Here is a 21,606-nt window from a genome sequence, read left to right as displayed (position 1 = left end):
CTTCATGCTCCTAAACTCAGTGCATGTGCATGACTTAAAGGCATTACCTAGCAATAAATGGGAGATTAGCTGCGGCTTGTGTGTTTCCTGATCACTCCAGGTTTTTTCAGATGGCTCGTTGTTATCCCCTTCCCTTTAACGATGGGACACTTTAATGAGTTTGCCATCTGACATACATCTGCTTCCTGTTAAACAATACCTTCATTCTTCTGGAGCTGCTAAACTCATCTTTTATCCTACAAGATTTTTATCTGCGCCCTGAAAACAGCATGTGCGAGTCGGTGTCAGCATATTCATTTACTTGCTGAGAGGTTTTTTATTAATATGTTGTTGAAAATGAATAGCAAATGGGCATCTCCTTTAATGCTTGTTAGTTGGAAAATGGGAGAACATGGATATTATTTGTGTAATTAGGGGCTGGTCAGTCCAGCTCATGTTTGAAATCCAATAAAATCGACTTTTGTGGCTGACATTATATAATCTCTAATAGTTATTCTGTTCTCCCAGCAGAATAAGAAGGGGCTGGTTCAAGAAGGGGTTGGGGGTGGAATTTGAGGCTGTGAATGTTGTTTCTTTGAGGAAGGAGCCTTCAGTAGCTCAGTGATGGTCTGTCTCACTCCTGTGCAGAGTTAGGGCTGTGATCATCAGGATCTCTTAAATCAATCCAGCCCACATTGAGTTTGTGCATCTGCCTCAGTGCCTCTCTTCTTCCCATGTTTTGGAAACATGCAGTCGTGCTGAATCTCTGACTATGCCTTTCCCCTTCACTGCTCAGTATTGCCCCCACAGAAAAACATGTTTTTCCTTCATTTTTCTTTGCTTTTTTAATTACAGAACCTTTTTCTCCTGGAGGGAAAACTGAATTTTCCTTTTACTTATCTTTATTACATAGTATGCCATCTAAGTTGCTTTTATGATGAGTGTGTGAGCTATTTAAAAGGAGATGTGGATGTGAAGTTCTGCCACACAGGTCCAAAGGACATCTGTGAGAATGGCTTGTGACCAAATTAAGCAACCCTGTGGGGCACATAATGTTTTGTCTCAGGAAGGAATTTAGTTCCAGCCATTCACATATGGCAGGGGGCAAGTGGAAATACTTTGGGGTTAGAGCTGGGGAAATGGAGGAAGCAAGGTGCAAATATTTACTTGAGAGTTAGCAGATGCCTGAACCAGAAAAATGACTATAATTCAGGAATTTTGTATTTCTTCCCATTTATAGCTTGCAGTTTTCTCCCAGCTCACACATGGTTAATGCTATTTTCTTGAAAATGAGGGAATTGCTGATTACTTGAGGTGGCTGCTGGTGCATGAGCTGAAACCTTTGTTTTAATTATACTCTTGGCATTGTTGAGATTGATGTTTCTACCACCCTAAATGCCATTCCTTTGCCTCTGGCGGTGCTGCAGAGCCTCGTGTTCAACACTGAAGGGCTGTGAAAAGTTGTTTGTTGCAAATGCAACTTGATAGTTTTCCCTGGGATGGCTGAGCTTCCCGTGGGGCTGCACCTCTGTGGCTTGGTGCAGTTTTTTAGGAAGGTGCTGTGTGTGAACGTGGTCCTTCTCTGTTTTCCTTAAGGAGTGAAGCCAAGAGCTCTTCCCTGGTCATTGCTATGCCAGCGTTGTTAAACTTGCCTGAGAAGCTTTGTTTGTTTTTGCATCAGTGTTTATTAACAAAGCCCTCCATCATTTGTTTAACATATAAACTTCTCTCCCAACCTTCCATCTCACAGAGCTGCTGGAACATGGCTGATGGCTTTGACAGACTTCCATTCATGTTAAAATTACAAATACCTTCTTGTACTTCAGTTCCCTGTGGAGTCTGCAGTTTTTCTAGGAGGGCCTGGGAGACAATACTGAAGCTTTGCAAGAAAATAAGTCTACTTTGTCAGCTTTAGGGTGTCCCATCCATGATGGGTCTTAAACACCTTCACCTTCAGTTAGCAGAAAAGCTGTGAAACCTCCAGATTTTCTTGGTGGTGGCTATTGCTATGACCTCTGACATGACCAGGGGCCAGGCTTGCCTCATTTCATGCTGTCTTTTCAAAGCCCATCCTGGGAAAAGCATATTTATAGCTGGAACATCAGTTTATCATAATCCAGATGTGTTGGGCAAGTGTGTGAAGAATTTTAGGAGGGCAAGACACCAAAACAAATTTGCTGGGATTATTAAGAGAGATGTTTAATTCCAGGGGGCTGACAGGGTTGTTTTATTCTGCTTAAACTTGAAGCTGTTAAAAACTCCTTCTATCCTTTATAAAGGATAGAAAAAAAGGGGTTGTAGAAGGGACTTAGGTTAAGGGAAGATTGTTCTCCTGCAATTTGCTGTGTATGTGTATTTTTGCTATTCAGAAGTGGGTGATTAGACTTTTTTTTGCAATTCCAATGGAGAAGGCACAGTCTGGCACAGCAGCTCAGTACTCCTCATGAATACAGACTGGGGCAGTGCTGGCCCCTCTGTCCTTGTCATGGTGAGTGCAGGTGACAGGCTGGGTGCACGTTTGCCCTGTGAGGATGAAATAGGTTCTCCCTGAAGTGAGCAGCTGTTCTTGCTGCTGGCCTTTGTGACATTCATACTCTCAAAACCCTCTTCAGAAGTGTTTGCTTTCCTCCCACTGCTGTTAACATAGGGAACAGTGGGGCTGTGGGTGACAGCAGTTTCTGGGTTGGAGGTGCATTTTTGGGACACTGAGAAGGTTCTTACAAGGTGAGCCCATTCCTCCTGTGGCTGTTTATGCCAGTTTCTCCTCCAGTATTTACTCTAACATTTGTAAAAACAGATAAGTCTTCTGGAGAGCAAAGCCTGCTGAACTGGGGACAGGGAAAACCTGAACAAACAAACATGTGCCACAGATTAGTAAGAACATCTGTAGGTTTTATATTGTTTTGAGAACACATACCACAGTTTTTCATTTCTTCTGCTTTTTTAGTTTCTCCCTTTCTTTCTGTCTCTCTCTTTTCTTCTTCTTTTTAAATATATTGGTAATAAAGGTTGGAGGTAGAAAGCACAGCTGGACTCTGCATGACATGCCACTGTTTAATTTCTAGCTCGGAGGATGAGAAGAAGAGTTTTATTGTATCCTAGAAGAGAATAAAGCCACATGCAAATTCCAGCCATGGACATCTGTTTCCTCTTTGTGTGAAAGAATTCTCATATTTGGAAGGGAATCCCAGTTCTGAAGGGGCTGATGAGGTTTTGGCTTTTTTTCTTTTGGTTCTTTCCCCCATTCTTTGCCACTTCAGCTTGCTGCCCTAGCTCTGGCTGCTGTTTTCCTCAGCACAATGTTAGCTTGCAATTTACCATCAGATATTTTGAGGTACTTTAAAGTGCTGTGATGTAGTTACAAAAAGCATTATTAAGTTCCTCCTTAAATTTCTTTTATTTAATTAAGCTGTATTTGGTGGGAGGACTTTTGCTCTGTCATCAATCTTCAGTACTTACAGGTCGGTATTTTTCCTTAGAAGTGAGATGTGTGTATCTGCTGCTCTGGTGGGGAAGGGCAGCTATTTCTAAAAGTAACTTGTTAAACATAATAATTTAAAATATTTTGTATCAGGGGAATTAAGTAGATGTGTAGAAATATGCATCTGCAAAGTTCATTACCTTAAGTTAGGCATCAGGTGCTAAGGACTACAGGGACCAGAGTAAATGATAATTTCACTAACCTATAAAACATTTTAGAATAATTATTTGCAGCTGTTTGGGGGCTTTAAACTTGCCTTTTGTGTGTGTTTAAGGGTTGACTCTGATGAACAAACAGCATAGTTATATAACATTAGGCCAGACATGAGAACTGGTACTCTCTGTCTATTTTATATTGATGTCCAATGAGAGGTTGGTGGAGCTTGCCAGGGTTTCATATTTGCTGGCAGCAAGTTACCCACATGTGTGGACCACATTTTTATTGTTGCCTTAGCCTATTTCAGGCAGAAATATCTCTGCCTAACAGGGTGTGATTCTGTTCATTGCTGAAGAGCTTTTCTTTCAAGAGGCAAAATGTGAAAAGGAATGAAATGCTGTAAGTGCACAAATTAAGAAATGTCCCTGGACTGCAGGATTTTGTCACGTCTGCAGTGGTGGAAGAATAAAGGGCAATAAGCCATCTAAAGGCTTTGTCATGGTCAGATGTGCTACCCTCACAGAGCTGTTTCTTTTTGCATATATTAATGGTAATTTTGGGTGTGGGCTGTTTAGTCTGGTCTCTTAGGGAGACAGGGCTTATGCAAGCAGGGTGTTTGCACTCATGGACTCACAGCAGCCTGTGCAGCCTTCCACATCTTGACCAGGGAAATGTGCAAAGATTAGCAGGAGCTCTGATAACTTTCTTGAAAATGTGTCTGTGAGGAGAGTATAAAGGTGATTAAGGGGTTTGAGGGAAGGCTTTCAATAAGAGCTGAACTTTGAAGAAGGGCAGTGGAATAGATCTCGAGAAGAAATGGGATGGAGGTCCCTGTCATGGGAAGATTGCTAAAAGCAGCTTGGAAATTATTTGGCTTCAGGGAATCTGATGACAAAACCCAAATCTGCAGGAAGACAGACTCCCTTTCATTCCAATACCCATGAAATTGCTTGTGTGGGTTTTGTTTTTGAGTCAGACAGGATCCAATGGGTGACTTCAATAAATGTATGGCATCTTCTCAGTGCAGCAGAGATGCTGCTCAGCTTGGTGGTGGTGGTGCTTCCTATTTTGTTGGGGTTTTACAAGTTTTTAAACTTTTAAACTAGTAAAGCATGACTTTCGATTGTTTAGAGTCTTATCCTGCAGCCTTTCTAGAGAGGAGGGAGCCCAGTGGCTGTGCAGACCCCTCTAACACATATCCAAAATCTTTCTGGGCTGCATCACGTGGGGAAAAGGGAAACCCATAATCCCCAAAGAGCCTGGGCTGCCCCTGGGCAGGACCAGAAAACAAACACCACTAACACTGAAAATCAGGCAGCACTTGTGAAAAAGTTTCCCCTTTGGCTGAAATGCTTCTAGCTAGGCCATATAAAGGGGATTATGTCACAAGCTTCCCTTGTTGTCTTATTAACAGCTGCTTAATTTTACCACTCATTCACAAGCATAAAAAAGCAAAACTTGGAGGCTGTATTTGAAAGCTTGTTTTGTTTGGTGTACAGCTGGATACAGAGCGTTTCCTTTTCTCTTTTTTAATAAATTTGAAGCAAATGTATTGGTTATTGTTACTTATTCTTCCCTATTTTTTTGGCCTAGATAGTAGAAGATTATGTTGCTTTTCATTTTACATTGGCAAAGAAATCATTCTATATAATTTCAGTTCAACAGTGCTGCAGTAGCATGTGGCTGTGTATATATATTCTCAAAAATATATTATCACACATTACTATCAAAGAGCTGGGCTTTTTCACCCAGTATTTAAAATGAAATTTAATTGCTACACTAGAGTTTCAAGACCTGATAAAGAAGAGCCATGTCTGACCTTTATTGTGGAGCTTTGAGATGCCACCAGGGATACTGCCCCTTGTCCAAGATGACAAACTTCCTCTGAGATTTCAGTTTGTCAGCTCAATGTACAGCAGTGACATTGATTTCTTCTCACTGCCATTTCCTGCCTGAATAGATAACAAATTTTCTGTGGCAAGTGTCTGTCAAGTTTAGTTTTGCCTGGCAGATTAACTTAATAGACTCATTTATTAATCATTACTTGCAGCACAGGGAAGCAGACAATACTCTTTGACTCCTGTGATGTTGAATGGATGCTCCAGTTCAGATTCCTTTGTGTAGCTTGAATTTGGGTTTAATAAGCCATTCATATCTCTAGTAAACATTTAGTGAATTTTTTTTGATCACTAAGAGCAAAGATATCTGCATTAAATAGGCATGTTCCATTTGGAGTATCTACTCCTTTTCATGCTAAAAGATGTATAAATGCTTTCTGATACTAAATAATTTGATATATGAACTGCCAAATCAGCCTAAACAAGGGGGAAAATTAAGACAGATAAAAGTGGAAAAAAGAATAGGTAGTTGGAGGAAGATTTGAGCCTGGGATTGACTGGCTTACAAAGTGGAGGAGATAATGCAGCTTTAGGAAGGGGCAAAGCAGACCTGCAGGTACAGCTGTAGGGTGATCCAGGACAGGCCAGTGCTTTCCTGCAGACCCTGCTCTCTGAGGATCTGGAGACAGATACTGAGCCTGGAGATAGCACAGGCAGAGCTGGTGCCAGGGTAGGTGTTAGGGCTTCTCAGTGGTGAAGGACGAGGAGGAATTTAGTGCAGGGCTTTGAGGAGGAAGAAATAAAATAGAAGACATAACCTTGGCAAGTGATGTGTCCTGCTGCAAAGTGTTTCAGTGTGCTCACAGTGAAAAGTGACTGAGCTGAGTGTTTATCAGGGCAGAGTCTGGAAGGACGTGGGAATGCACAGGCAGTGCTGGGACAATGGCAGCAGGAATGAGCCCAGACAGAGGTGCAGAAGAGCCCAGGCAGCCAGGAGAGCCCACCAAGCTTCTCCCCTCTAGCCTGGTTGTTTAGTTAGGTCCTCACAACCTGCTTTTAATTCTCAGGGAGCTGGCTCATTCCCATGGGACATGGGACATTTTTTCAGCTGATGCCCAAGTGCAGAGCCCAGGTTGCAGCACAGCAGCTCAGCATTTGGGAGTCTGCACTGCTGAAGATGGTTTTTTGCCAAGCTGTGTTCCTGGCCTTGGGAACGTGTTTCTTGAACCATCCTTATGGCTTTCTTGGCTGACTGTCAAACCAAGAATGTCCCTGCACTAGATCACAGTGCTTATTGCTCTTCTAGGCCACCCTGGTAACAATACATTAACCTCTCAGCAGGGAATGTGATAAACAAAGTAAAACTGCTTTAGTGAAACCAGTCATTTAATGGCAACATACATAAAGTGTCCGTAAAGATTTGTAAGTGTAATAAGCTGCAGTTCACTGAGAGAACAATAACTGTTCCTAATTTAGCCAGCTGAGGAACGTGCTAACCCAATTTACTTTTGTAACATTATGTTGTTTTTATTTTTTTTTTTTCTTTTCCCACCTCTCCAGATTCCTTTCTCTCTGGTACAGTTTCCCCTCTGGGAGTCCTTAAAGGTAAGTTCTCTTTAGTGATGGAAATAAAAGTTATACATTTTGCAAAGGCTTTCCATGGTAACTTATCTAACTCCTTTTTTGTAATTATGTGCTAACCTACCTGTGCATGTGAAGATCATATTCCTGAATATCTGAAAAATAACAGGGAATATCTAACCACTGATCTGTGGCATGCAGGCTAGATTTTACTCCCAGCATGCCAGAAATTTTATCTTTGTCTCTAACTTTTTTTACTGCTTAAAAAGAGTGGGAACCAGCTCGTGTTGTATGATTTCTTTTTTATTATTTATTTATTTATTTATTTATTTATTTATTTAAATTTAATTTAAATTTAATTTTTTAGTGTTTGGCTTTTCATGGTAAAAGGAAATTGCAAATGAAAAAACTGTTTCAGCCTGGGTTTTATAAACATCACTGAAAAGACTTTTTGATTGGCTACATGTACTTTATTTTTAGGTCATTTAGTGAAGGTGTCAATGGAAGATGTTTTAACAGTGCAGTTGTTTGGAATGATGTGCTGTTCTCCCACCAGCAGCTGGTTGCTCTGTTTATCATGGTGAAGTCAGGATCTAGATTTTTGAGCGGAGGGTTGGATTTGAAGGTGTAATTTCTCCATCCCTCTGTATTTCCTTGAACTCACTGCAGAAGATGAAAGGAAGGGTTTTTCAAGTACTTGGAGGTCATGGGGTAGAAGCACAGAGAATTATTGCAGATCATTAAAAGCATTGTAGCAAAACATATTTATAAAAGAGGAGCTGGAGAGAGAAACTTTCTGCTTGGTAGGAGTGCTGGAGTTCTGAGCAAGCTCAGCACAGAGACCCAAAGTGGGTCCTTGTGTGTTGGGCTGTGTGTCTGTAGTGGGGCTGTTTGGGGGGACACCCACACCCACAGTGGGAATATTTGCATGCAGAGGCTTCAGGGAGTTTGATTTAAAGGTGAATCCACAGGCAGGAGGAGAATGAAAATCATCAAGAGCTCTTGCAGAGCTGAGCTGTGATCGTGGAGGATTGTGTAGGTGCTTCATGCTCAGCCTGCTGTGGGGTCTGGGCATCATCCCACTGCACAGGGGAGCTTGGGCTGCCTTATTAGGAATCTGTTTCCCTGCCAGTGTCCAGGAATGGCTTTCTGTAAACTCCTCTGCAGTGGTACTGGCCCAACCTGCTCATGGTTACTGCAGCAGCCGTGCTTGGGAGCAAGAGGTGGCAATGCTTAAAGGGAAAAAGTGTGGTGCTCGTGCCAAAACCACATAAACCAGCAGCATTGTCCAGCTGTTTGCAGAATGTAAAGTTGTTTTAACTAATGTCCACGTAGCTGTGACAGTAAAATGTATTGTTTACATTACAGGCTTTAAAGAAGACAGTTTGAATTTAGCTAACTGCAGGAGTGAGTCACTCAGGATGAGGCTTCATGTTTAATCTAAAGAGGTCAGTGCAGATCTGAAGAGAAACAAAACTTCAGTCAGTTTGTTCCACAAACCTGTTGCATTATATTCTCCTGATGTGGAGTCAGGAGTAGAAAACTGCAAAATCAGTCTGGCATACTCAGTCCCTCTGGCTCAGCACAGGGAGAGAGCTCAGGGCTTGTCAGATCAAAGCCAGGAACTGAAAGCAGAATACATTTTGTTTATCTAAGGGAAGCTCTTAAAAAATTGTTCTGACAGTATAACAAAGGACAAAAATCATTATGGTCCCATCAAGAGGATGGATGTGGCCAGTAGCATCACTGGGAGTATGGCTGAGGGTGTAGGGCTCCTCTTGGTGCATGGGAGCATGAGCAGGCAGTAATTACGAAGAAATAGAAATGCAAAGGACAAGAGAAAAATGGCACAAAGCCTGAACAGAAAAGAGTTATTGAGATGATGCCCAAGGGATTATTCTGCTCTGTATTAATAGGATTTCTTGAGAAAGTAACTGTGGGAGCAGTTGTGTATGATGTGTGTGGGCCATCTCACTGAGAACAGAACAAGTGGCTGTGTCATTTTTAAAACCATTAGTACCAAGTTACATAAGCTGATGGAAGAGAGACTCAGTCTTATGATTCCCTGAACAAGCTAATCACCATAAAAATAAGGAAAACCATTCCACTGTGAAAGGACAGTTTGAGAGGCACAAGGAAGAAGAAGAGAGTTTCTTTTTCCTTCAGATATGTGCTGACTGCAGCCAGCAGCAGGGTGTTAAGCTTAAAGAAGCCTAATAAAGACTTGTCATAGGTGGCAAATGGTGTGTTTCTATATCCCATTTTCTCTATCTGCTTTACTCCAAGCTGCTCTGGTTATTCCTATGCTTTAGTCACAGAGTTTACATGCACAGTTTTCTCCTGTCTGTGACTTCACCAGCTGTCCCCTGTGAGAGCAAACTTGCATGCCATGCACTGAACTATATTAAAAGAGAGCATTCTGTAGATTACTGAACTATAAAGTTTCATTGGCTGTGGGTGCTGGCAAAGGGAGGATTGCAGTGATTAGCAAGAAACAAATACTGCTTCAAATACAGGTCTTACTAATAGTGACTCAGGTGAACACACAATTTAGGAACAGCTTATTGACTCCTTTCTTAGTTCACAATGACTTAAGAAACAACAGTAAAGAAATTACAGTGCTTTTAATTAAAAAAAGTATTTTTTAAAAATTTAGGTGGCATCCACTGCTCTAAGATGTGCTTAATGTCCTTTCTCTTCCCAGTTCTCAATTTTTTCATTTTTTGTTTGAGGCACAGATTATTGCTATAAACCAAAAAAAGAGAAGGAAACTGCTGTGATGTATCAGATTTCAGGACCTTGTAATTCCCAACTAGGGTGAGTTAGTGTAGCTTTTTCCTGTCTCTTTAGTCCAAACCTTACAGGAAAAAACAGTTTTGAATTCTCAGAGTTCAGGGAAAGAAGGGATGTTACAAATTGGATTCACTTTCTGCTACACCAACCCTCAGAAGAGCACCATGGTTGAATATTACTGGGACAGTTTGATCAGGTTTAGGTTCTTTTATGTGGGGTTAATGCTTCTGATCCCATCTCAAAGCCAGGTGGCCCTGAAGAAAGGCAGCAAAGCATAGATGTGGCGTGCTTCCCAAATACCAGCCTAGCCCAGAGCCTTCCATATTAGTTCAGGTTTTGGAATTAATGTTGGAAGATACAGTCTCCTTGTATGCTGCCCTGGAATTTCCAGGGTGCCTCAGGAAGTTGCTTTGGAAACACTATATGTGTGTTCCTGACTGTGGGAATTTCACATTTTGGGCTGTGTCTTTGGCATGAAATTGTTGTGGGTTACCCAGAGCCTGGTGCAGCTCCTGTGCTCACCCTGCTGCCAGTCTCTGCTCAGATGGCTGTGGCCCTGTGGAGCCCATCCCTTCTGTCTTGTCTTTTATTCTTTTCTGTTCAGACATTTTATTCAGTGCTTAAAATAATCATATCCAACTTCCTGTGATCAGCACATAAGTGATTAATCATTTATTTCCTTTTATTTCCTGTTTCAATCCTTCTCTTTTAGAACTAACTAAGAAAAAAGACAACTTTTGTTTCTGCTGGGGGGCTATTACAGAAATACAGGGCAACAGGTGTTTGGGTTTTTTCAATAAAATAGCATTTTTAAAACCCTACAGAAAATCAAGAGCCTCTGGTTAGCTTTGAGTCTAGAAATCATGTCAAAAATGCCTGTTTCATAAAACTCAGTGGAAATGGTCAAATCCCTCAGAGAACAGTGCTGTGTGTAAGATAAACCCTTCTCAGGTGAAACAAGACTCAGTGCTCTTGGGTTTTATATTTCTGCATGTTGGCTGTGCTTCAGAGCCTCTGAGAGTTACTGAAATGCAGCTGGACAAGGAGAATGGTCTCTTTATAGACCAAATGTATTGTATGTCTGGAGAAAAGGCTTTGGTAGCCAGTGAGGAGGGAAGGAGCAGGCAGGACAGGAGGACACAGGTCTCAAATGAGTTGCCTTGAAAAACAAGGGGTTTTTTGTTTGTTTAGTTGGTGGACTTTTTTAAGGAAAACAATCCTACTATCCTGGGAACCTTTTGTTTTTTTCATTAGACAGGTTAGACTCTTAAGATGAGATACTTGGACATTGCTGAGACTGTGGGACATCAGGGTCAGCCAGTCCTGCCCCTACAAACCCAACCTCTCTGGGAGGGCTGGCACACTCTGTGCTGCTCTGCTGGCCCAGGAGCTTCAAAGAAAGATAAAAATCTTCAACTGGCCATGCTCAAGGTGATGTCTGACTCTGCTGCCACTCAGTAGGGCCAGGATTTCCCTCTTTGTCTCAGTGCTGAGCAAAATTTAGAGTTCTTAGACTTTTTGCAGATCTAGTGAGCCCACAAGTTTTTTTGTCACTGGTTTTAGCAATAAAATAATTTTCTCACAAATTAATAGGTGTTGTACAAAAAGAGAATGGGGAGAGGCCAGCCATTCCCCTGTGAGGCTGAGAGAGCTCAGCTTCTGGGGGCTGGGATAGGCAGTATGGGATGTGAACTGATGTTGGGCTCAGCTCAGCCTTGCTCTTGGTCATCAGTGCAGGTAGATTTTGAGATACATCTTGAAGCTTGCTTTGCAAAGACTGCCTGATGGCTTTCTGTGGAGAGTGAAGATTCCAACTTTGGTTGAAGCTCATTGCACCTGATTTTTAAAGTTAATAAGAATGAAAAGTTTGCAGAATACTTCTTCCCAGGCAGCTGGGGTTCTCAGCAGTAATATGTGTTTGTAACTCCACCATTGAATCAATAAACCATATGCTATTTCCCTCCTAAAATTTACAGTCAGATCTGTTGCTGCTTAACAGGGCAGGTAGAAAATAGAGGCATGTAGCCAAACTGAGCCTTAAATGGCTCTTTCCCTGCTCTCCAGGTAGGTGACCATTTTCCTTTTTTCCTGGAGAAGCAGTCTAGTATTTCTTTCCTCTGTGCTCAGCTGCATGTAAGCCAGGAGTAAATGAAACCCAGGCCCAGCTTTAAAGCCATTTCCTCACAGGCTAAGTGTTCTACCATGCTCCCTCTTGGAGCAAGACTGGGCTGATTTTGGGATTAAGTCCTACTGGTGAAATAACTGTGTGCCATTTGCTGAGGTGCTGAATCAGGAGAGCAGCTTTGCCCAGGGTGCTGGGGGTGGGATGTGGTGTGTCCATGCCAGGAGCAGAGTGCTGCATGTTTCTCACAAAGGAACAATGCCCCCAACAGCTGTTGAGCAAACAGCCCTGGCTTTATTGCTGCCACAATAAGTGTCATTCAGCCGTCCTGGGGCACAGCCCAAGGAATGCTGCACACCATCTGCACCAAAGGCAGAGAAACAAATGCAACCCTTGCTCACAGCACTGCAGGCACGTTTGGGAAAAGTCAGATGGCCTTGGGTCATCAATGCAGCATTTGAACAGAGCAGGGGAAAACAGGCTCACACAGGCTGCAGATACAGAGCCAGATTGTGATGCTCTTGGTCATGGCCAGGCCACAGGAGGTTCTCTAGAAGTTGCTAAGCTTGCCAGTGACATCTGGGGATGTTTGAATATCGAAGATTTGATTTGGACACTGGTTATTTGCTGAAGAATCTTAGCAGATTTATGTAATTCTTCCGTGTAATTTATATAATTCTTCCATGTAATTTATTCACACAACCTACAAATATCTATTAGGTAGGAGCAGTGCAGGTGCTCAAGAAAAACCCTGCTGGCTTTAAAGTGATTTTTCAGAAGTGCATTTTCCCTCCCCATATGTCCCTTTGTGCCATGGAAGCTGAGTGTAGCTGTTCTGCCTTGCCATGGGAACACTGTTTCGAAGAACATTTCCTTTAACCAGGCTTTTAGCACATCCATTTTGATTTACATCCAAATGGGTCACAGACATCAATGCAGTATTATATGGGCAGAAAAAGGGAATGAAATGCTTTTAACATGAAAAATATGCTCTTGCATATAGGCCAGCTTTTGTTCTCTTTCAATTTATCTAGGATTTGGGTGGGTTTAATTCTAGGGCTGAATTCAGTACTGGCATAAGTGAGCACAACTCCATTAGTGCAAATGGAGCCTCAGCATTTATGTCAACAGTGAACTTAGATAATTGAATTTTTCCCATGTTTGGGCTTGCATGTTTCCTGCAAGATAATATACACATGTACTTGCTCATATGCTGCACATATGCACATAAAAATCCACTGAGGAGGACATTTGGCTCCTTGCTCCATGTTGATTTTATGTATAGAAACTGCAATCAACTTGTGATTTTTTTTGCTTCTCCTGTAGCTAATGTGCCATGCATCTGTAAGGGTCAGCCATGCAGAATGCCACCTTGTGAGTAAAATCCCCAGCAGGAAAGGCAAACATGAGAATTGCTTTTCTTTCCCCAGTCTGCAGGACCTCACATGCTCACAGATCCATGGGATTCATTTGGAAGGATTTTTTCTCCCCCGTTGTCATGAAGTTGAACACTGTTGTGAACAGAGGGGTACACAGAGATACTATAGATGCTTATCACTGGAGTGAATTGGAGTATTTATTCAGCTGCAGGCCTCAAGTGCTGTGCATGCCATGAGTTCTGCAGGCTTGAAGAATAGCAGGGCAAGGCAGGGATGTCTTATTCTCTGCAGTGCTTCCTGCAGCATTGCTGGTGTTGGGCTGGTCATCAGGCTTGAGAGGTGTGTGACTATTGCATTTTCCTGCATTTCCAAAGCTTAGATGTCCTGAATATAGACACCATGACCTGGCTGCATTGAGAATGCAAAGCTGACAGCTGATTTTTGCTGTGAACTTTTGCTATAAATGCATGGCAAAGGTGACAGGCATGCCCAGGTGAGAGTTGTGTGCACTGGTCAAAGGTTATTGGCCATCTGGAGGCCAGGTGTCCTCAGCACTGAGGAGTCCATATTTGTGGGCACCAAATACTTGCCCCCAGTATTTAAAAGCAGAGGTAAGATTTTCCTTTTTTGTCTGTTTTTAGATGAAAGAGCCTTTGGTATATCTCAAAACGGACTTTTCCAATGCTCCCTCTGCCCAGTAAAATGAAATATCCTTGTTTTCTCAGTACTAAAAGACCTAAATAACATTTATGGTGAGAATGAGGGGACACTGGCCTGTGGAGCAGGATGAAATGGGATCACTATGAAGAAAAGTAGGGCTCTGCCCACGTATAAAACTTGACCCTTCTCTGTGAACATTATCCCTGAGAATAATTGGAAATATGCAGCCAGGCTTCCTGCTGTGTCCCATCCCCTGAGGCCACACCCGCTGTATTGCTTTACATGGTGCAGCAATGCACAGCAAGATTTACATATATATCACAGAAAAGTGTTTACAAAAAAAAATTACCATGTGATTGAGCTGGGAAGCTGCAGAGGGCCCCAACTGTATGAGTTTCCATGCACTTCAGCCAGAAGATTTATTTCCAATTTGTTATTCATAAGGGAAGAGAGAGAGAGAGATTGGGATGGGGTCCTTTGAAGTGGAAAACAAAGTCTTCTATTCAGCCTTCAGCTTAATAGAATACACATGACACAGGCTTGGCATGGCGGCCGCTTTCATGTAGTGTGCTCCTTGTCATTTTGCTTTCCTAGGCTGGGAATGCTAGTGGGAATGGGGACTGCCCTGGAAAAGTCAGGTTATCCCCTGCAGCCTGCTGCAGCAGCAGCACAGTGTGAGCAGGTAGAAGCCTTTTGGTGATGGTTGGTGGTGGGGCAGGCTGAGGCAGTCGTGCTGCTCGTGGCTGCCAGGGTGTTCCATGTTGCAAGGAGCATTGGAGACAGAGCAGTGTCACTGGGGCTTCTGCAGCCATTCCATGGGCACTTCTGCCCTTTTTGGAGGCTCTGAGCTGTGCCCCTTGGGCTCTGAGCTCTGCCTGACCTGGGCTTTCACCATTATCCCCCAGAGTGGAAGGATCTTCTGCTTCTTTGCAGCATCTAGGATGGCAGAGTGTGCTCTAAGCACTCCATCACTGCAATAACCAGCAGTTTTGTCCCAAGTCAGTGTTTTGAGGACACATATATATATGGATCCTATGTTTCTTTCCAGGAGCAAGGCCCTGGTTTTATAGTAATCTACAAACCCCTAACAGCTTCTGTGCTTTGCCCTTAGTGGTGTTAACACCTGCTGAAAGGGTGAGTGTTTTTGAAGAACTTACAGGCCTGACTTACCACAAAGCCCTGTCAATTAGTTGGCCCATGGACTATGAGAGGAAACATGTATGACCTCCAGCACGTCATCCTGGCCCACACCATTGTGTGGTTAGAAGGAATTTGGAGCAGAGTCCTGCTGGTCCTCTTGGCCCTGTGACACTTGTTCCTCTTGGCTTCCTCCAGGATCATGTCCCCGTGCCCTGCTTCCCTCTTGCTCTTCTGCATGTTCAGGTTTGGAGCTCTGGGTGAATCACCGAAATTGGAGATGGAAAGAAACAGATGAAGTCATCTCATGCTGCCCTTGCCAGCACAGGATTATTCCCCACAGTGCAGTCTTGAGTGCCTTCTCCAATCTATTTTTAAATGGCTCAAAGGAGAGGGCTTTCCTCTCCTCCCTGGGGAGGCTGGCTCTGCACTTCAGTAGACCTCACTGCTGGGGAATTTGCTTCCTGTTCTCCAGCCTCAATTCTCCTTTTCCCTAATTTAATTGAACTGTTCCTGGCTCCACCCTTTTAAACCATTTTCCGTATTGCATGACTGTTGCAAATACCTGTTGTCAATTTGCAGTAATGGATGGGAATTCATCACTGCTTGCCTTGCTTGGCAGAGGCTCTTTGTGCAGAGCTGCACTGGGCAGCCAGGCTTTATCAGAAACTAGATTTTAGAGCTACATGCCAAGAAATCAGAATGGCCTTTTCCTTCTTCTTTGGACAATGACATTAACATAAAACTCCATCATGACTGAGAATAGGCTGGGTTCTGGCAAAGCCATGAACATCTGTCTTAATGGGCTGGTTTTCCTCTTAGTCTTCCAGCAGCTCTTCCACAGTGCATTTTTACATGGCAGCAGTAACTGTTCTGAGTTCTCAGGTTTGATGGACAGATGTTTGGAGAACGTTTAATTAAAAAAAAAAATACAGTAATTCTGTTTTGATCAAAAGAAAGCTGTGGCTCCAGCAGTTCAGTTTTTAAACCCTGACTTTCAATTCAAGGTTTTTTAAGCACCTGAAGTGTTTTGCAGATGGGTGCTGAAGGTGGGATTTATGCTTTGACAGCACCCAGATACTCTGGAAGGTAATTGTCTAAGGGAGTGTGTCCTCCTTCCATCAGGACTGAGTTGCAAGAGAACTGTGTGTCCGAAGACTGTAAGTTATTCCAGAAAAGCACATTATGGTTTTGAAGACTTATGAATCTCTATTTATTTATTTATGAAATGAAAATCAGTTTCTGCTGTGGGTGACGGCAGAATAGCAGCCCATACCAAAAACACCAGGAAAAGAATGGCTAGCATTAGAGAGGCTGGAACCCCTCTAGTGCTTTCATACAGCAGAGCTGCAGCTATTTAGCTGTGGCAGGGTACCAAACAACATTGTGGCTGGCCATTGTTGCTTGAACAGTTTGATTTTTAAAACATTCAACTGAAATACAACCTCCAGCCAAGCTGGAAGAAACCAGTCACGAGGACAGCATGTTAAATGAAGAGTCAGCAAAGGAGAGCAGAGTTCTCCTGCTCCAGTGGAAAGTGACTGTACTGCAGACCAGGAGCAGTAATCTCAGCCTGGCACTGCTATCCAGTTGCTTCTAAGAAAATTTTATAGTACAGAAGTAATGTGACTTTAAAAAGAGGGAGAATGCCACGGCTATAAAATGAAATTGCAGTGGGTCTCAGAAGGGCTGTGGATCCCATCCCTTTTTGCTCAGTACTGATCCTTTCTGGTTACTCATAAACCAGAAAGCTGTCCTCCAGAGAGCTTTCAGTGTGAGATGTTTCTGGAGATGAGAAAGGGCAGATGGAGCAGGGTGAAGGAGGGAAAAACACGGTGGCTGTAGCTGCCATGGCAGACACTGGCCTTTGCTGCTGGTACTGAACAGGCTCATCAGATTGTGTGATGTGACTTGAGAGGTGGTTTTGGAAGGCATTGTTCTCTTAGGGGCTTTAAATGTGTGTTTAAATGCTGCTGTGAGCAAATGGATGGGAGCAGGGTGTGTGGGAGCCATGGAGAGGAGGGTGTGTGGTCCCTAATGATGCCAAGTGAAAAACAGAGACACACCTGCTTTGGGATATAATGGGAGTGATAAGAGTAATTTCTTAATGATGGGGGTTTTTGGGGAAGGGTTGGTTTAAGAAATGTGGGGGAGCAAACAGGACTTGGATCTCATGGAAGTGGGAGCTGCTCATTTGAAATGGGAGCCTTTTGTAAATCTGGGCTGAGCTGATATTGGTTCTTGCATGCCGCCCTCTCGCTCAGTGTTTTGCTTTGTGCTGTTTTATCTGCCAAAAAGAAAATAAATTCACAAAATATTTGCAAAGTTGCATGGCCACAGGCTTAAATACATACATATGAATTCCCTGAAAGCAATTTGCTTCAAGCCCTCCTCAGTTCCAGACGTCTTTCTCACTCCATCTGCTTGTTCAAGTACACAAGTTCCTTGGGAAAAATCACTTATTACATCACTCAAAAATGCCACAAAAATAGCTTTTCACTTAAGTTCCCATCCTCAGAGTTAACTCACATGGGGATCAGATAGATTCAAGCATTTAATAACTTTTTATTTTCCTTTCTCTTTAAACACAGGATCTCTGGTCATGGAAGCAGGGTCACGTGGTGGATTCTTGGCAGTCAGCAGTCTGTGGAGCTTTTGCAGGTGCAAAGGATTATATGTTATACTGGGAAAGACTAAAGAAGAAAGGGAAAAATGTGCAAATCTATTAAGTATAGCAGAACAACATTCCTTTGTAATTCAAGTTTGTTTAGAAGAAAACGGATCCAGTTGTTTGGAAATAGGAAAGTCAGCAAAGGAAAGAGAAGAAGAAAAAAAAAAAAAAAGAGACTCAACCAGGGTGTCTGTTTGAAAGACAACCAATTTGTTTTTGACAAATTTCTGTTATTTAAAAACTGTGGGCCTGTCAGTCAGGCTTTGTGATTATTTCAAAGTTGATTTGTAAAATCCTCATCCAGGAGAGGCTTGGTTTGGGTGGGGGTTTGTGCAGCTGTTGGCTCCCAGCGCTTCCCCAGGGGCTGAGGTGATTGCAGAGCCCGTGATTCACCATCCCTGTGACAGCTCTGACAGCACCTAGATTAACTGGAGCAGGAGAGCAGAGGGCCAGCACTGCTCAGCCTGCAGGCAAAAGCCTTCCACAGCAAAAAAAAACCCCAGAGGATGAAACATCTGGGCAATCTCCAGACACTACAGCAAGAATAAAGAGTGGCAGAATACAATACTGCACTATTTATTACCAAACAAGCCAGAAGTTAATTGAATTCTTCAGTAGGCTTCTTGCTTGATTTTAGCCTACTGTATTTGTTTCCAAAAAAACAAAAAAGAGGGGGAAAAAAATCAATTAATGACTCATCAGTATAGCTGTCAAGTTGGAAGGAGGAGAGACTCAACTGTCTTAATAGAAAAAACAGATTAATAGTAAAAGGATGGACAGCCAGAGCTTTTCCCCCAAGGAGCTAAAATACATTTTGAGATTCCAAACCAGTAACAGAATATGTGGAAAAAATAAATCCTGTTTAAAGAGAAATGATAACATTTCTTGAAATATAGATTATCAAAAGCAAAACTTGTTTTTTGATAATTTACAAAATCAGAGCCATTACATTGTATGTAATTTTTAAAAAATAAGTTCTGTTGGGGGAAATGAAGTATTAATAGCAGCAGAATTCCAGCAGAGACTGAGGCTTGGTTTTGAAGGGCACTGAAACTGCACAGCTGAGGGGAGGCAGCCTGGCTGTGGCTGCACAGAGTTAAGCAGATGGGGTGTGTGAGCAATGAGGGAATGGTTTAGGTAGAACTGATTCCATTCTGGGGCCAAGGGAATATTTTAGGTGACCTCTTGTAGTCTTGTCCAGCTGTATTTTTTCTGTTTATGTTGATGGGAAGGGAGTTTTATTCTGCTTCAGATCCTGCTGTTGGATTTTACTCTGACTTCATCAATCAGTGCAAACAAAACAAGAGGGAATGAAGCAGATAGTTCATTTTTTATTTAAAACAAATCAAACTAACAGACTAATACTGCTTTAAAATGCAATCTGTATGTCTGCAGGTGTGATGGGGATCATTAATTTATCACTGTTGATTGAGAGATTACAGTTAGATTGATACAAAAACAGTGTTCAGGCATGTTCAGCGAGCTGGAAAGGTTATCTGATTTACCCAAAGCCTTGCAGAGTAATTTCCTGAGGTCAAATTTGGTGCCTCAGTTGGAAATTCAGCCCAGTGCCTCCAATTCTTTCTCTGTATATCCTGATTCTGACCAGCTGTGCTTGGATTTGCTGCTGTTTAATAGATGTTCAGCAGTGTCTGCTCCTTTTCTAGAGCTTCCAGAGGCACAGCAGTGCATGGAGAGGTGCTCACTGTCCTTTGGCACACTCTGGGGACACCAGCTCTGTGTTGGAGGAGACACCAGCTCCTGGAGCAGCACAGAGACTGCCAGGTCCAGCTGGGGGCAGATGAGACACTTCAGCCTGCTTGCCTTCCTAGGCTCTATTCCCCAGGCACAAATCTTTGCAGAGCTGGACTCTTATTTTGTAGATCATGTTGTAATTGGTGAGGATAAATATTCTCTGGGTTATCCTTCCTCCAGCCTGGTTTTCCTTCTCTGTGCTGCCTCCTGATTCTTCCCTTTTCACCAGCAGTATTGTAATCTTCCTTTCTCATGTGTCCTTTGAGGACCTGCTTCAAAGCTCAGGAGGTTGAGCTGTTTTTGCATCAGAACCTTCCCCTCTGTCTCCATTGCCTCCCTCTGAGATATGTAACAAGCTGGCTCTGATATTGATCTATTCTGGTACTGCATCCATTCTATTTCACTGAAAATATTTTGCTTTCTTGCTGAGGGGAGGCAGTGGAAAAATAATTTCCTGCATTCTGAACAATGGATTCCAGAGTTAAAAATTATTAACTACCTACATGCAGCATCAGATGAGGGAAGAAAAGGCTGACCAAACTTTTTATGCCCTTCTTTCCATCCCAAAACAAAAAAATTAAAACCTTGCCAGTAGTCTAGGAATAAAACAGAGTGGATGTGTGCTTAGAAGTGATTTAAAATCATTGTATTATAAACCTTAAAAGGAGAATGTTATCCAAAAAAACAACCTTTGCAGACAGATATGCCTTCAAATGCCACCATGGTGGTGGTGGGATGGTGAAGTCACACAGACAGGCTTTTCTCCTGTGCTCTTTGCTTGAATTCAATACTTTCTAAAAATATGTTAGAGGTCCTGAGGGGCAGGGTAATAAGCTGAGAGAAACTGAAAGAAAAGTCCTGTTTAGCTTCCCTTTATGGCACATGTGTGTCTGTTTGAGTTGGTTATAAGTATTTGGTAAAGACAGAACCAAGAACAACAATCTGTTGAATTCCATGCCCAGTGCCTGTGAAATGGCAGCAGTTTCAGCCCTCATATGTAAGATGGATGTATGTGATCCATGGGCTTTTTATGGAAATGTAATAGGCATGAGTATAAATATTAGAGATCTGAAATCCTCTCTGAATCATCTGTTAATAATTGAATCCCTTAAGGCCATGACCAGCTTTATCATCATCTTTTGTGTCTTAACAGAGATGTTTGGAGTGTTTGGGGAGTAGGAAAAGGTGATGCCTGAGCAGCCAGTGGGGAAGGTCCCAAGGGTAGATGTAAATGAGATTTTAAGCCTGAGGTTTTGTTTGAACCAAACCTTGCCTTGTGTCAGATCTGTTTGGACACCACCCCAGATCTGGGCAGGGCATGGAGGCAGAGGAGGGAAGCATGTCCCCACTCAGGCATGATTCTGCTTTCACCCCATGCTCAAGTCTTCTCTGGGCTTAGCCTGCCTGGCTGGACCCCCCCAGTGTCCCAGGCAGGCTGTCCCAGGAGAGCTTCTGGGTTTCCTCTGTTCTCCATGCAAGTGGGAAAGAAATCCTGTGAAAATCCAGGGAAAAGTACTGCCCTGGAGCAGAGAGGTGATCCCAGCTTGTCAAAGAACCTGAGTGTCCATTTAATGTGACTGAAAATTGCCCCTGGTAAGATGCCTTCTTTCTCACTGCCATAAGAAAAAGTGTGGCTTGACATTAATAATTAATGCTCTGTGGTGACAGAGTCACCAAGAATGGAGGTGCAAGTCCAGTGAATCATAATGCACTAACAAGAGCTTTTTGCACATTAACAAGGAGGATTTCCCATCACTTTTGTTTTGGTGTAATCGGCTCTGACAAGATTACACACTGTGTCTAAAAGCCTCTTTAACTCTATAGCTCTGAATAAATTTTTGAGTAGTTCTCAAGATTTCCCTGCAGAATCTGCTTGGAACATGCTCCTAACCCTGAATTGGTTAAATCTCTGGAGGGAGCAGTGCTTTGTCTTGGTATTTCTGCTGAAATCCAAGGAGGTTCTGAGATCACTTTGCTCTACTCTGGCAGGTGCTGTTCCCACACTGATAAAGGACCAGAATAAACTTCCTCTTAAAAGAATTTAACATGATACC

General features: G+C 42.7%; 1 protein-coding gene across 2 annotated transcripts in view; it reads left to right on the top strand.

The window, feature by feature from the left end:
* SLC25A26 (solute carrier family 25 member 26) overlaps nt 1-21,606 on the top strand; it is an 81,082-nt gene that overhangs the window by 48,928 nt on the left and 10,548 nt on the right. Inside the window, exons 6-7 of one of the 2 annotated variants that reach the window (XM_056501256.1) lie at nt 7,015-7,059; nt 17,718-17,787. In XM_056501256.1, coding sequence (XP_056357231.1) covers nt 7,015-7,059; nt 17,718-17,787 — 115 coding nt within the window. The remainder of the gene's footprint in view (nt 1-7,014; nt 7,060-17,717; nt 17,788-21,606) is intronic. The other variant, XM_056501257.1, reaches the window with a different exon arrangement.

The sequence above is a fragment of the Oenanthe melanoleuca genome, chromosome 12, assembly GCF_029582105.1.
Source record: "Oenanthe melanoleuca isolate GR-GAL-2019-014 chromosome 12, OMel1.0, whole genome shotgun sequence".
NCBI lineage: Eukaryota > Metazoa > Chordata > Aves > Passeriformes > Muscicapidae > Oenanthe > Oenanthe melanoleuca.
The sequence above is the reverse complement of the archived record's forward strand: the minus strand, read 5'-3'. Positions and strand labels throughout refer to the sequence as shown.